The sequence below is a fragment of the Canis lupus genome, chromosome 30, assembly GCF_011100685.1.
Source record: "Canis lupus familiaris isolate Mischka breed German Shepherd chromosome 30, alternate assembly UU_Cfam_GSD_1.0, whole genome shotgun sequence".
Lineage (NCBI taxonomy): Eukaryota > Metazoa > Chordata > Mammalia > Carnivora > Canidae > Canis > Canis lupus.
In genome coordinates this window covers 5,659,106-5,675,130 of record NC_049251.1, presented here as the reverse complement: position 1 = coordinate 5,675,130, position 16,025 = coordinate 5,659,106, and the positions used below count along the sequence as shown (strand labels likewise).

General features: G+C 36.5%; 1 protein-coding gene across 1 annotated transcript in view; it reads left to right on the top strand.

Annotated features, from left to right (window-relative positions):
* The window catches only part of LOC111093264 (translation initiation factor IF-2-like), a 185,743-nt gene that overhangs the window by 19,252 nt on the left and 150,466 nt on the right, over window positions 1-16,025 (top strand). The window contains exons 3-4 of the mRNA XM_038581101.1: window positions 539-672; window positions 2,371-2,427. Coding sequence (XP_038437029.1) covers window positions 539-672; window positions 2,371-2,427 — 191 coding nt within the window. The remainder of the gene's footprint in view (window positions 1-538; window positions 673-2,370; window positions 2,428-16,025) is intronic.

Genomic DNA, 16,025 nt, shown 5'->3' with positions numbered 1-16,025 from the left:
ACAGAGATAGTACAGGTAGGGGGAGCAGCAGAGGGAGAGGGAGAAGCAGGCTCCCTGCTGAGCAGAGAGTCCACTCGGGGCTGGATCCTGGGACCCTGGGACCCTGGGATCATGACCTGAGCCAAAGGCAGACAGACATTTAACCGACTGAGCTACCCAGGAGCCCCTATTTTTAATTTCTGAATACCATTCCATAGTATGGCTATCCTACATTTTTTTTATCCTTTTTTTTTTAATATTTATTTATTCATGAGAGACATAGAGAAAGAGGCAGAGACACAGGCAGAGGGAGAAGCAGGCTCCATGCAGGGAGCCTAGTGTGGGACTTGATCCCAGGTCTCCAGGATCACGCCCTGAGCTGAAGGCAGACACCCAACCCCTGAGCCACCCAGGTGCCCCTACATTTTATTTATCTTTTCATCAGTTGAAACACTGGATTGTCTTCACTTTTGGGTGTTGTGGATAATGCTGCTATGAATATTCATGTATAGGGTTTTGTATGGACATATATTTATGTTTCTCTTGGAAATTTACCTAGGTGTGGGCTTGCTGGATTATATGGTAACTACATTTACTTGTGGAAGAGTTTCTAGAGAATGCCAGGACCTGCCACCTGGTGACCTCCTCAGTCATCAAGAACTTCTATGGAAGCTGTGTCAGACAGACCCTAAGGTGACTCCTAGTTATTCCTGCCTCCTAGTGCTCACATTTTTTGTCATGTCCTCCCTTTGAGTTGGGTAGGAAATTTGACTTGCTTCTAACCAGTAGAATGTGACAATCATGGTGGATACTCCTTTGGTGACACTGTATTAGGTAAGACTCCATTTTAATAGACTAGAGCTTTTCCCTAAGGGTTTGAAATAAATAGAGATGCTCAAGAAACCCATGTAGCATGGAACTGCAGGTGGTCCCTAGGATGTAAGGGCAGCAGTCAGCAAAAAGCCGGGGCCCCCATCATACAGCTGCAAGGAGATGAATTCTGCCACAACTGGAAGGAACTTGGAAGTAAATTCTTCCCCAGATGAGCCTTTGATGAAGATGTGGCCAAGGTAATACTTGATTTAAGCCTTATGAGATGTTAAGCACAGGACCCAGTTAACTTGTGTCCAAACCCCTGATCCATGGAAACTGAGATAATGAATATGCAGTGCTTTATGCAGTTAAGTTTGCACCAATTCTTATGCAGAACACTAATTCAGGTTTAGGACTTGGTTCCATTATATAATCTGAGCTGGGTGCCACTGAGTTTGTCAAGGCAAGTATCCTCTTTATTTATCTGTATGATTATCATGAAAGGACGAACTGCTATAAAAGTTCAGGTATGTGCTTGGTGTCTATGAAGTAATTGTATTTAAGGTATAATTTCTAGAATGGGGAAAGCATAATGGCAGAAATGAGAAATAGTTCCACTCTGCCTTCTTGACTGATATGGGATACATGCATCTCTAGAAATTTCCTTCTAAGGAGAAACAGTAATCAGAATAATAGTAACTTATACAAAGGAGTGCTGCTGTTTATTAGGGACTATGGAGGTGGGAGGATGAGGATGAACTTGAGGTCATGGCCTAATAGAGTTACGGAATCTCTCTAATTTGTCTAGCTCTCTATGCAGACATAAGCTTAACTTTGATACCAGCTTTCCCTTGCACTTCATTAGCCACATAATAACCAAACAATCCCAGCATGGTGAGCATCACTTCTATTTTTAGAACCCACTAGGACTATTCCATCTTTCTTAGTCATCCCTTTCTATATTTAACAACTCTTACAATCAGAATTTTTAACTTATAGCTCACATAAATCCTTTCTTCTTCAGTTAAAGCCTGCTCCCAAACAGATGGGGACAGCTGATTATGTGAACCTCTTGTCTTTGTAATACCATTTTGTTTTGTTACATTTAATTGCTTACTGACTTAAGTGAAGAGATTGAGTTTGAGGTGGGTTTTATTCTGTAGTACAGACACATGTTAAATGCCTTTTTACTTCCTCTGTGTTCTGACTTTTAATTGCAAACACTGTATGGATGATTCAATGTGCAATAACTAATATAAAAAGTCAAGCCACTTGTAACATACAGCTAGATAACTAACCAGACTTATATCAGATGACTTAGAAGTTTGCTAGTTAGGGGGGAAAAAGCAGTTGAAACTGACAGGAAATGTGATAACCCGTGGAATGAATGATAGAATTATCACTGAAATTTCCATCTTCCCATGTCTCACACTAGTTGTCTCCTACAGAAGCAAATAATTGTTTTGCTGAGAATGGAATGAACTGTGTTTCTCCTTAGATTCACAACAGTGCCATCCATATTTGAGCCATAGGAATAGAGATAAAATGGATAGAATCTTTTTTTTTTTTATTTTTTAGGTGAGGTACATCATAGAAAAAGTTTGCTGGGAAGCAACCAAAGATTACTTCGACATGGTAAGGGTAGCTTTTTCCACAAATAAGATCTTATCATTTTTCTTTGTTTTTATTTTTTATATTGATAAAAGAAATGTGTAACTGCACTCTTACAGAACAAATAGGGATGATGTTTGTATTTACATAGTTGATTTCATTTACTTTTGACAATTATTTTAATTTACAGTTATCAAAAAAACTCTAACAAACCATATTTTTACCTCTCTGCAGCACTGGGACATTATGTTGTGATATTGTTTTATTTCCCCATTCCATTACCCATATCTTTACAATACTCTACAATAGAAGTCCTTGGGTCTGTACTTGCTGTTCTGCATTTATTCCTCTTGGTGACTGGTGGGTGGGAATTTTCCGGATGGTAAATACTATCTTGGCTGCTCTTTCTAGTGTCTGGCTCCTTGGCCCTCTTGAGTTGGGAATATCAGTCTGCCAAGCCCTGTCTCTGTAATTGTAATTCCACATACACTTCACAGATCCTTTATATAAAGGCATATTCTTGTTCATTTGGACTGAAACAGAATTAGTAAATGTAGCATTACAGTTATAAATTATAAAATGTAAAGCAAGGTTTTAAATAAGTAAGTGTACAGGGCATACATTGTAATGAGGATTAAACTGAGATAGCTGATTATAAACATCTTGCTGTTTTTCTCTTTGTCCTAAATATAGGCTGTGTTAGGTAATTTTCATGCCATTAGCTTTGCCTATTCCAGTTCATTCTTTGCTGTTACTTGTTGTTCATGTGTTAAATACCACATTAACACCTCCCTGCTACTTCCACAAGAGACACCAATAACTTAGCTGGTTTTCAACCTGTTTCACCTCTTGGGACCTTCTGGGCCTCAGATTCTGTTTAGCACTATTTTGCTTCTGAATTGCCCTTTTAAGTGTCTCTGCTCAAGTGTCTCTTAAATTAGAGGCAAGTGAGATAGTACATGCCCCAGTTGTTCTTGTTTTACTAAGAGTTGCTCATTTTTGCATTCATCTAACAATCATGCCACTTTGTTTTGTGCCAACCATTGTGCTGGGTGCTCAGAATACAAAGATGAATAAAACATTATTCCCTGACCTGGAAGAACTTTTAAAGGTGGAAAGAATCATGCATGCACCTCATTATGACATGACTTAAGTGCTCTAACAGGGCTAGGAGCCCTGAATCAGCCTGGAGGAGTCAGAAAAGGCGACATGTCATTTGGGTCCTGACAGATGCATAAGAATTTAGCAGATGTGTAGGTATGAGGGGGTGGCAGCTGTAGAAATAATTTCTAGACTAAGGAAACAGCATGAACAACAGTGTGGAGGCATTGAAAAGACATGGTTGGCTTGGAGAAGAGTGAGAAGTTGGGTGTGACTACAGTGTAGAGGGTGTGTGTGTGTGTGTGTGTGTGTGTGAGAGAGAGAGAGAGAGAGAGAGTGAGATGGACTCTAGGAGATGAGCTGGGATGGGGGAAAGTTTGGAAAGAGAGATGTTGTAGGTGGGGTGTGGAATTTCTAACTTGATTTTGTAACAATGGGGGACAGAGGGAGTCTTAAATAGAGGAGTTAAGTTACATGATAGGGAGACAGTGCACACAGAGGTATAGAGGTGAGACATAGAATGGCAGAGATGGGTCAGAGGGAGACTCTAAAAAAGTCAGTTAATGCAGCAGCCATAGAATACTCAGTAATAAAATCTGGCTATGAGGCTCTTGCAGTTGGGCTGAGACTTAATCAAGTCTAGGGAAGAGCAGGGCAGAGGAGGGGCTCCAGCTGAGAAACATTTCAGAGATAGAATAGTCAAGATGTGACTGATGGGGTGAGAAAAATGAGGAAGGGATAGTGAGTGTAAAAATAATATCAAATATATATAATCAAGTAAGTGTTAATAATTAGAGAATAATTCCAGATTATAAACTTTATGAAGGCAGGATAATGCTGGTTTTGATCCTATGTTACATGGTACAGCATTTGGCAAATAGTTGATGTTCCACAAATAGTAACGTAAATATATATGAAAATGGCTAACAAGGAAAAATGCCTGCTATCCTGAAGACATGTGAAAAATGGCCTAAGCTGGTCTGGGGGACAGGGAAAGCTCTTGAGGAAATGCTCTTTCGGCTGATCTATAAAGCAGTTGTCACAGTGACTATAGGCAAAGGAACAGTATGTGAAAAGGCAAGATGGAAGCTGGCATGATTCTGCAATTGAGAGAAGTCTAACAATGGGACCAGAGTGTTATATTAGTTATCTATTGTACTACATCACAGATGACTCTAGAACTTAGTGAGCTACAACATTAGACACTTATTATCTTAGTTTCTGTGGGTCAGGTATCCAAGAGTAGCATAGATGGTGATTCTGGCTCAGGGTCCCTCTTGGGGTCATCTGGAGGGTTGACTGAGCCAGAAAGCGCTTGCCTATGGCTGTTGGTTAAAATTTTGAGTTTTTCACTGACTATAGACCAGAGACTTTGGTTCCTCACCATATGGGTCCACAGAGTTGCTCGTAACATGGCAGTTAACTTTTTCCAGGTAAGTGATTCAAAAGAGAGAGAGAAAACTAGAAGATACAATGACTTTTATGATCTAGCCTCAAAAGTGATATGTTCTCACTTCTACTGTATACTGTTGGTCACACAAACCAATACAATGTGGGTGGACTACATAAGGATGTGAATATCAGGAGGCTGGGCTTATTGGGACCATCCTGAGGCTGGCTACCACAAGTGGTAATGAAACAAAGGCTAGATGGAATAGGATTTGTAGGCCATATTATGGGTCTTAGACTTTAAGAACAATGAGACTTAGAGGGATTTCCAGCACGGTCCAGAAATAGGACTGGAGATTTAGGGGCAAGACTACTCTCCCTGAAGGGTGTAACAGAGTGGGAAGGTGGAAGCATGATCTTATGCCTAGGGCCTAGGTGTGTATTTGTTCATTCAACCAATATTTATCGTAGAGCTTGGATATGCCAGGGTGTGTATCAGATACAAGAATGCAGAGGTGAGAAGACCTACTCACACCCTGACCTCCTGGGGCTTACAGCCCAAGGGCAAATAGAGGCTAGTAAATGAGAGTTACACTCCAGCACAGTGTATTCTATAATAAAGCACAGGTTTCTATGAGAGCAGTTAGAAGGGCACGTTACTCATTTGGGAAAGGAAAGGACTCCTGGAGGAGTTACCATCTAAATAGGGACCTAAAAGATGAGTAGGCAAATGCTAATGTTTCATGCATGAACATAGACCAGGAAATGAGAAAGCAAATGGCTTGTTTGGGGAACCAAAGTAGTTCAATGTGTCTGAAGTCTTGATTGGAGGTGGATGTGGGTGGAGGGGTGAGTTGTATGAAGTCAGTGTGCTAAGGGGAGTTACATCAGGATGAGCTCTTGATTCTTGTTAAGGAGTTTGGACTTTATTTGGGGAGAAAGGGGAATTTACTAAAGGGCTTTAAGAAGAGAATGGGTACTTGAGAATGAATACTTTGGCTGCAACAGAGAATAACTTGCAAGCGTCAAATTTGGAGGCTGGGAGAGGAAACCTGGAGGTTATGATAATAATGTGCGAATTGATGATGGCCCAGGTTGGGGTGAGATTTGGACTTAAGAGATATTTAGGAGGTAAAGTTGCTGAAATATGATGCTTATTCAGTTGGAAGGTGAGGATGCCCAGGATCATGCCCAGGATCATGGCTTAACCTTCTGAATTAAGAGACCAAGACTGACACAAAAGAAGCCAAAAGGGATACAATGATCAGAAGTTTGGTACAAGTTCTGGCCTGGGTGTCTCTGATCAGTTACTGAGATTTAACTATCAGGGGAGAAGGAGATCATCAGTTAAGATTGGCTTTCTTGAAATCTTCTGAAAGTTATATCACAGACCTTGGGAAGAGTGAAGCTTACAAATATAGAGTAACTCCTTCTTACCAGGGAGTTTGGAGGGCAGGAAATAAAATAGTTCTTAAGAGTTATAAAGACTTTGTCCAACTCAAGGGCAAATGAGTAATGAACTCTTATATACCCCAGAAGATAATGGACTGAATTTTTTATATGATGGGAAAGGGAAAGTCAGTTCTTATTTGGGATATTTTACCAAAAACATTCTGTAACAGCAAATTTTCTACAATATGAAACGATGTCCTTTTTATTGGTATAAAATGCACATCATTTCCAGGCATTATGGATGCATAATCAGTTATTCAATACTTTTCTCTTCAAGCTTCTCCATTCTGAGAGAGTCGAATTAGTGTTAAAATCCATTTTACAAGACTGATTTCCCAATTAATACTTCTTGAAATAGTGAATTTTCAGTAGGAAGCCACTGTGTGTGTGTGTATTTGTGTAGATATACATAAACATAATAGCAGCTCTAATTGAGACCTAATTGACATTGAGGGTCAAGAGTTAACATGTTAAACACAGAGAGCCAAATAACTTATTTGACTCCCTCTTCTCTCCACTTTATCCTAGATCATTACTACTCCTACTACTCCTTTTATATATCCAAGCTAGTCTGATTCATCTGCTTCTCTTTCCTTCTTTCCTCCTACAGAAACTGCTAAAATTATTTTCTATTGAGTTATAACAGTATTTCTTCAGAACCCGAAGCTCCACCTTTTAATTCCATTGAGTATAGGCTCAAAGATAAACCTTCATTTTGGATGAATTTTCTGACTTTCTTGCTTTCCTATCTTGTTTGTGTCAAAGAAATTCTTTATGGTCCATTCTGTGATTTTATGAAAGAAGTTTTTGGAGTCCATTAGGATTTACTGTTTTGCACCAAGTGAGCTGAAGACTCTTTACAGGAACTAAAGGCAGTTTTCTTGAACTATTTGCTGTCCTGTTTTTTGCCTCTCACTTTCTCACACCGCTGCTCTGTGGACTCCATCTCCTACTAATTGTTAATGCTTGACTTCCTGCCCTTTTGGAGGAAGCCCTTTATGCAACCAGAATTATCTGGACAGTTTTTTTTAATTAACTCTGCAAATAGACTCTGTGCTGTACTCTCTTCCAAAATATTTGTGTTTGAGATGTTTCATAGAAAAATTAATCTGTGAGCAAAACGAGTTTGCACAGGTAGATGCATTTGCTGATAATTGAAAGGAATGTCAACACTGGCTGAGCCAGTCACTCAAGTCAGAGGCTTGTCCCATGCAGCAGCTGCCATATAATGAGGCTCAAAACAGGATGAATTAATGTGGAGTTAGCAACTCATTTCTGAACTCTTAAGCTTACTTGCTCAGCCTGTTACTATGAAACTGGTCATTTGAGCTATCTTTAACAAATGCACAGACAAAAACAATTCTGTTAAACGCCGCTTAATCATAATCACCACCGACCTTAAATGTCTTTTATGGTGTCTATATATGATGAGGCTTTTTCTCGTTTTACTGTTGAAGAAAGTAAAAAATAGGGGGTTAAGTGACTGGATCTAGTTACTATGTTACACTGAATAAGGAGATGAGATAGTTGGAGAAACCAGTTTGTAAAACTTGCTTAATATTGGATTCCCTAAAACATCCTAAATTAAAATTTTTCTTTTCTTTCAACAATAAATGTTTATTGAGTTCTTATTTGTGAGATATTATGTAAGATACTATACCATATGTTAAGGACAAAAGATGTAGATCCTATCTGCAGGGATCTTATAGCTGTGGAGATCCTGGGGATAATGATATATTTAGAAATAAAATAAGTCAGTATATGTTAAAGATGGTTCTAATGTACAAATACTGTGATCAAGCATATCAGGATGATTAGGAAAAGGATTCTAAAAAAGGTGGAGTGGAGATAAGACATGAGATAAAATCCTTCTATACCATCTTCACACTGGTAGATAGAAACAGATGTTGGTAGGAGGGTTCTGGAGACAAGGTGACTATTTTGGTTGAAGGAAGGATTTACATAGGTTAATTGTGGGAGCTTCTCATCTAGAGGTTAATAGGCCTGACTGCAGAGTCTTCAGTAACAAACAGTGCAAACTTTCCTGTGGAAGTTACTAACAAGCTCCTGAGGATTTTGGACAGCAAAATGATAGCTTTTCAAAATATATTTATGAAGTGACAATTATATATTAGACACTATTCTAGTATAGGGATGCAACATCAAGTAAGACAGAGTTGGGCACTTTTACCAAGCTTGCAGTTTAGTGGAAACAGACAAGTAGACACGCATCTACAGAATAGCATGATAATTCTACAATGAGACAAGTATAGGTAGACCTGGGAACACTTAGAGGAAGGAACCCTAACCCAGATTAAAGGATTAGGAAAGGATTCCTGGAGGAATGTATTAACTGAACTAAGTTTTTCAAAAACACATATTTTACTTTCTCTGAAAAACTAATACACTCATGTTTTGAATATCAAACTTGTCAGGACAGCGAAGTAGTTGTATATCTGCCAGTAATGAGCTGGTGATACCTACACCTGACCTCTTCTCCTGCTGAAGTGCAGAGCCAGGTAAAATAGAGTGTTTCATTAAGATTCAGAGTCTCATAACATCATATCCTAGATACCCAAATTAAAAAAAAAAAATCACATGTCCTATCAACAGCCAGGAAAATCTACTGAATGAGAAAAGACAATCGATACCAAAACTGAGATGAAATATTAGAATCATCTGCCAAAGATTTTAAGGCTGTTGTCATAAAAATCCTTCAGAATAATTATGAACATGCATGAAATAAATGAAAAAAAAACCCTCTCAACAAAGAAATGGAAGATATAAAGAACTAAATAGAAGATATAAAGAAGAACTAAATGGAAGATATAAAGAAGAACTACTGAAAAATACAGTAACTGAAATGAAAAGCTCAATTGATGGTATTAACAGAAGAATGTGGAGGTCAGAGGAAAGAACCAGTGAGCTGGAAAGTAGATCAATAGAAATTGCCTAATCTAAACAACAGAGCACATTGAACAGCATAAATGGAGTATCAGAGACCTGTGGGACTATAACAAAAAATCTAACATTGTATCATTAGTGTCCTGGAAGAAAAGGAGAAAAATGGCAAGGTTTTAAAAGTACTTGAAGAGATAATGGCTGAAAGCTTTCTAAATATAGGGGGAAAAATAAGCTTACAGATTCAAGAAGTTGAACTAACCTTAAACAGGATACACCAGAAGACATACTAACATATGTCATAGTTGTACTTGTGAAGGGCTAAGAGCAAAGAAAATACTGGAAAGCAGTGAGAGGGAAATGATGCCTGACCTGTGAGGGAAGAGCAATTTGAACGATGGAGGTTATTCATCAGAAACTGTGGAGACAAAAGAAATGAATACATTATCTGTCTTAAGTGCTGAAAGAAAAGAACTGTCAGCCCAGAATCCTATATCCAACAAAAATAAAAATACCCTTTAGGAATGAAGTGGAAATTAAAACATTTTTTTGTATATTTTTAATTGAGTTTTATTTGCCAACATATAGTATAACACCCAGTGCTCATCCCGTCAAGTGCCCCCCTCAGTGCCCATCACCTAGTCACACACACCCCCCACCTCCCCTTCCACTACCCCTTGTTCGTTTCCTAGAGTTAGGAGTCTATCTTCTGTCACCCTCTCTGATATTTCCCACTCATTTTCTTTCCTTTCCCCTATAATCCCTTTCACTATTTTTTATATTCCCCGAATGAATGACATCTAAGAGAACTTATTGTCAGCCAACCTAATGCAAAAGAATAGCTTAGTTTTAGTCATCCTTTCTTTTTCCTTTCTTTCTGCCAGAGAAGTGATTAAAAAAAATCTTAGAACATCAGGAAGGAAGAAAGAATATGTGGTAAGCAAAAATATAGGTAAATACAATAGACTTTCTTCCTTTTCTAGAGTTTTCTAATATATTTGATGGTTGAAAGAAAAATTCTGATAAGATTCTCAATGTCCAGAGAAGAGTTATGATAATTATGGTAAGAAGAGAATAAAAGGATAAAATAGTGGTAAGGTTTCTATACCTTACTCAAACTGGTAAAAGGACTAGTAGACTATGTTGTGTATATATCATGTAATATATGTTGTGTATATAACATGCAACCACTAAAAAGGTCTACACAAAGAAATATACTAAAAAATACTATAGATCAGAATGGAATTGTAAAAATTGTTCAATTCGCAGGAAGGCAGGAAAAATAAAATACATGAAAAATAAAGCAGAAAACAAAAAATGATATGGTAGATATAAGCCCTAATATATCGATAATTACATTAAAATAAGCTGTCCAAATGTATCAGTTAAATAATAGATATTGATAGAATGAATTGGAAAACATGACCCAACTACATGTTGCCTATAGGAGATTCACCTGAAATATGACAGTATAGCTTTATTGAAAATAAAAGGATGGAACAAGAGATCTTATGTAAACATTAATTGTAAGAAAGCAGGAGCAGCTATATTAATATCAGATAAAGAGGATTTCCAGCAAAGAAATTTACTAGAGAAAGAAAGGGCCAAACACCAAAAAATCTTTGGCAACCCTAAATATGTATGCAACCCTAAATATGTATGCACCAAACAAAAGAACTACAAAATGTGTGAAACAAAACCTGATAGAACTAGAAGAAGAAATTAATAAATCTATAATTATAGTTGGGGACTTTAACATCTCTCCTTATGATTGATAGAAAAACTAGACAGAAAATCAGCCAAGATATAGAAGAACTCATGAGTACCATCAATCAATTGGATTCAATTGATATTTATAGAACACTTCTCCCAACAACAGCAAAATGCATATTCTTTTCAAGTGCCCATGGAACATATGCTAAGATGGATCATATCCATGGCCATAAAAGAAACCTCAACAAATTTAGGAGACTGGAGATCATACAGAATGTGTCCTCTAGCCACAAAGTAGACATCAATAACAGAAAAATAAGCATGGAAAATAGGCAACATACCTCTGAATAATCTGTAGGTCAAAGAGGAAGTCTCAAGGGAAAAAATACTTAAGAAGTAAACTGAATAAAATGAACGGAATAAAAATATTTAACTGAATAAAAATGGAAACGAAACATTGAAATTTCTGAAAGATAGCTAAAGCAGTAAAAGGGGAATTTATATCATTAAATGCCTACATTAGAAAAGTAGGATAGGTTCAGGGGTGTCTGGCTGGTTCAGTCGGAGGAGCATGCCACTCTTGATCTTGGGATCATGAATTTGAGCCCCATGTGAGAAGTAGAGATTATTTAAATGAATAAAACTTTAAAAAGAAAAAAAAAAGGAAAATAGGATAGGTTCAAATCAGTTATCCAGGCTTTCACCTCAAGAACTCTCATGCCTCCCCACCTCCTGCCAAGAAGAGCAAAATAAACCCAAAGTAAGCAAAAGGAAGAAAAAACAAAATAAGAGCAGAAATAAATGAAATTGAAAACAGAAAAAGAAAGGGGAAAACCAATTCAATAAAAAGTTTAGTTTTTTGAAAAGATGCATAAATTTGATAAACCTCTAGCAAAACTGATTAAGATATAGAAGAAACAAATTAGCAGTAACAAGGATGAAACAGGGGACATCCCTGCACATATTGAAAGTATAATAAAGGAAAACTATGAACAACTGTACAGATAGATTTGACAAGTTATATGAGATGAACAAATTCTTTAAACACAAACTGCCATCCAATATTAAATAGTTATAAACATGGCCTATAACTAATAAAGAAATGGAATTTTTAATGGAAAATTAAAACTAAAACCAACACTCTTCAAACAGAAAATTTCAGGTCCAGATGGTTTTAATGGAGAATTCTACCAAACATTTAAGATTTTTAAATAATTTATTTGTTCATGAGAGACACAGAGAGGCAGAGACATAGGCAGAGGGAGAAGTAGGGTGGGACTCGATCCCAGGCCCTGGGGATCAGGCCAAAGGCAGACAGTGGCTCAACCATTGAGCCACCCAGGCACCTCCCCCACTTTGATTATTTATTCATGAGAATTTACCAAACGTTTAAGTATGAAATAACATTATTTCGATATCATCTTTTCCAGAAAATAGGAGAGGAGGAAGTATTTCCTAATTCATTTTATGAAGCTAGAATTACCCCGATTACAAAACTGGACAAAGATAGTACCAAAGAAGAAAACTATGGACAAGTGTCCCTTATAAATATTGATGTAAAAATCCTCAACAATATATTGGCAAATAGAATTCAGCAATATATAAAAATTATACACCATTTCCAAGTAGAGTCTATTTCAGGGATGCAAACAAATCTGGTTCAATATTAAAAATTCAATCAATGTAATCTGCCTTATTAGCAAGATAAAGAAGAAAAATCCTATCAATTGATGTAGAAGAAACATCTGACAAAATTCAACATTTATTCAAGATAAAAGTTCTCATAAAAGTAGTAGATGTTAAAGAACATTTATAAAAAACCTATAGCTATCATTATACTTAATGGTGAAAGACTGAATATTTTCTGGCAAAGATTAGAAACAAGACTAAGATATCTGCTCTCACCACTCTTACTCAACATAGTGATTAAAGTTCTAACCAGTGCGATAAGGCAAGAAAAAAAGGCATGGAGATCAGAAAAGAAGAAATAAAACTGTCCTTATTTGCAGGTGACATGATTTTCTATGAAGAAAATTTCAAAGAAATTTTCCCTAAAGTTCCCTGGAACTAATAAAGGAGTTCAGCAGGGCAGCAGGTACAAGATCAATATACAAAAATCAATTATATTTCCATATACTAGCAATGAACATATCAAGACTAAAACAAAACATTATAATATTTTAAATCATCTAAAAAAAACACTGAAGGTGCAAATGTAACAAACACATACGAGACTTGTATACTAAATAAAACTACAAAATGCTAATGAGTCAAATCAAAGATTAACTGCATGGAGCAGCATACTCTTTTTATGGATTAGAAGATTCAACAAAGTAAAGATGTCAATTCTTCCTAAATCAATATGCAGATTTAATGTACTCCCTGTTAAAATCCTACTAAGATGTTCTTGTAGAAATAGACAAGATTATTCTAAAATTTATATAGAAAGACAAAAGAACTGGGTAGATAAGACAATTTTGACAATGACAAAAAAGCTGGAGGATTCAGTCTATGTGATTTCAAGACTTATTATTTAATAATAGTAATCAATATGTATGGTATTGGTGGAGGAATAGATATATAAGTCAATGGAATAGAATAGACAGAAAAAATACACATAAATATGTTGAACTACTTTTGACAAAGTGGAAAATGAATTCAGTGTAGGAAAAATAGCCTTTTCAACAAATAGTGCTAGAGTGATTGGTTATTTTTAGGCAAAAAATAAACCTTGAACTAAGTCTCACACCATATACAAAAATGAACTCAAAATGGATCATGGAGTTAAATATAAAATATAAAAACATAAAGCTTTAAAGAAAAAAAAGAAAATCTTTGGGATTTAGTTCTAGGTAAATAGTCCTTAGACTTGGCACTAAAAGCATGATCTATAAAAGGAAATTTTGATAAATTAGGATTAATCAACATTAAAATTTTTCTCCATGGAAGAGCCAATTGGTAGAATGAATAGGTAAGCTACAGAATGAGACAAAATACTTAGAAACCACGTATCTGACAAAAAAACTAGTATCTGGAATATATAAGGAACTCTGAAAACTCAATGGTTTAAAAAAATCCAGTGAGAAAAAAGCCCATGAAGAGACATTTCACTAATCAAAAAGATATACAGATGAAAATAAACTCATGGAAAGATGTTTAACATTATTAGCCATTAGGGAAATGCAAATTATAACCACAATGAGGTATCACTTATACCTATCAGAGTGGTTAAAATAAAATGACATCACCAAATGCTGGTGAGGATGTGGAGAAACTGGATCACTCATTTACCACTAGAGGAAATGTGAAATGTCACGTTCACCCTGGAAAATATTTAGACAATTTCTTAAAAAAGTTAAAGCAAAAACTAAACATGCAACAACCATATGATCCGGCAATTATACTCTTCAAAATTTATCTCAAAGAAATGAAAACTTGAGTTCACATAAAAAGCTTACATGAATATTTGTAGCAGCCATATTCATAATAGAAGAAAAAACTTTAAATAACTCATATAATGTTAATGGGCTAATTGACTGAAAAATCAGTCAATGGATAAACAGACACATCCACTCCATGTAATGCTATTCATCAGTCAAGGAATGAGCTTTTGATACCTGCAACAACATGGATGATTCTCCAGAGAATTATGTTGTGTGAAAGAAGCCAAGTTTTCAAAAGGTTGCAAACTATATAATATCTTTTAAAAAAAGATTTCATTTATTTATTTGAGAGAGAGTGAGCGAGAGAGAGACAATGAGCATACCTAGATAATATCCTTTATATAGCATTCTTAAAATGACAAAATTATAAAAAAGAATAGGTTAGTGGTTGCCAGGGATTTAGAAGGGGCCAGGGGTAGGAAAGAAGTGAACATGACTATCATGGAACAATATGAGGAGGAATCTTTGTGGTGATTGAACTCTTCTGTACCTTGATGGTATCAGTATCAGTATCTTGGTTCTGATACTATACTATCCTTTTGCATGATGTTACCATTGGGTAACACTGGGTAAAGGGGTTATCTTTACTTGGTTATCTCTGCATTGGGTTATCTTGAGTTATTTCTGTATTATGCCTGAAACTGTATGTGAATATACAACTAGTTTAAAAAGTTTAATTTAAAAAATTAAGCTGTTTTGAGATGGCCAAGAGGAGACAGTAGAGAAAGACTTTCTAGAGGCTGAATAAATGGAACTTCAACTAGGTCAGCAAAACTGGATGGAGTGCAGGACATAGGTTGAGGTAGGGGGTGAAATAGGGCTGGAGTGGTCAGGCCAGGCCAAGTTATAAAATTATAAAGAATTCTTTGTCTAAGGAATTTTGAAATTTTCATATTTATTTATTTATTTTAAGATTTTATTTATTTATTCATGAGAGACAGAGACAGATTGAGAGAGAGAGAGAGAGAGAGGCAGAGGGAGAAGCAGGCTCTATGCAGGGAGCCTGACATGGGACTCAGTTCTAGGTCTCCAGGATCAGGCCCTGGGCTGAAGGCGGTGCTAAACTGCTGAGCCACCCAGGCTGCCTGGAATTTGAAATTTTTAAAACATATGAAGAGCCTTTGAAGAATTTTAAGTAGGAGAGTGACACAATCACATTTTTGTTTTCAGTGATAATTGGAGGATGACAGGAAATCCAATTAATAGAAGCAGACAGACTAGGGGAGATGAGAGATTAAAGGCTTGGAGATATTGATGAGGTATAAGAATAGAGGTTGAGAATAAAGAGTAAGAAAAGGTGGGAAGGTGCAATTTGGAAATGGATATGAGGGTTTTGGTTTAAAAGGTGGAATAGTTTTAGAAATAGCAAAGAACTGGATTTGGAATAGCAGATTGCTGAAATAGAGCGGAGAGTAAGGAACTATGACGCCAGATAGGTTGTGCATGTGGACATCAGATTCACCTAGAACCTCAATGATGACAGCACTAGAGAAGAAAGAAAGGAAATAAGATGATCCAGATGCTCAAATCCATAAGAAATATAAATAGTAACTAGAAAGTCAATGGGAACAATGGCAAGGGAAAGAGTGGGAGCTACAGACAGATGATGTAATCCTCAGTGGA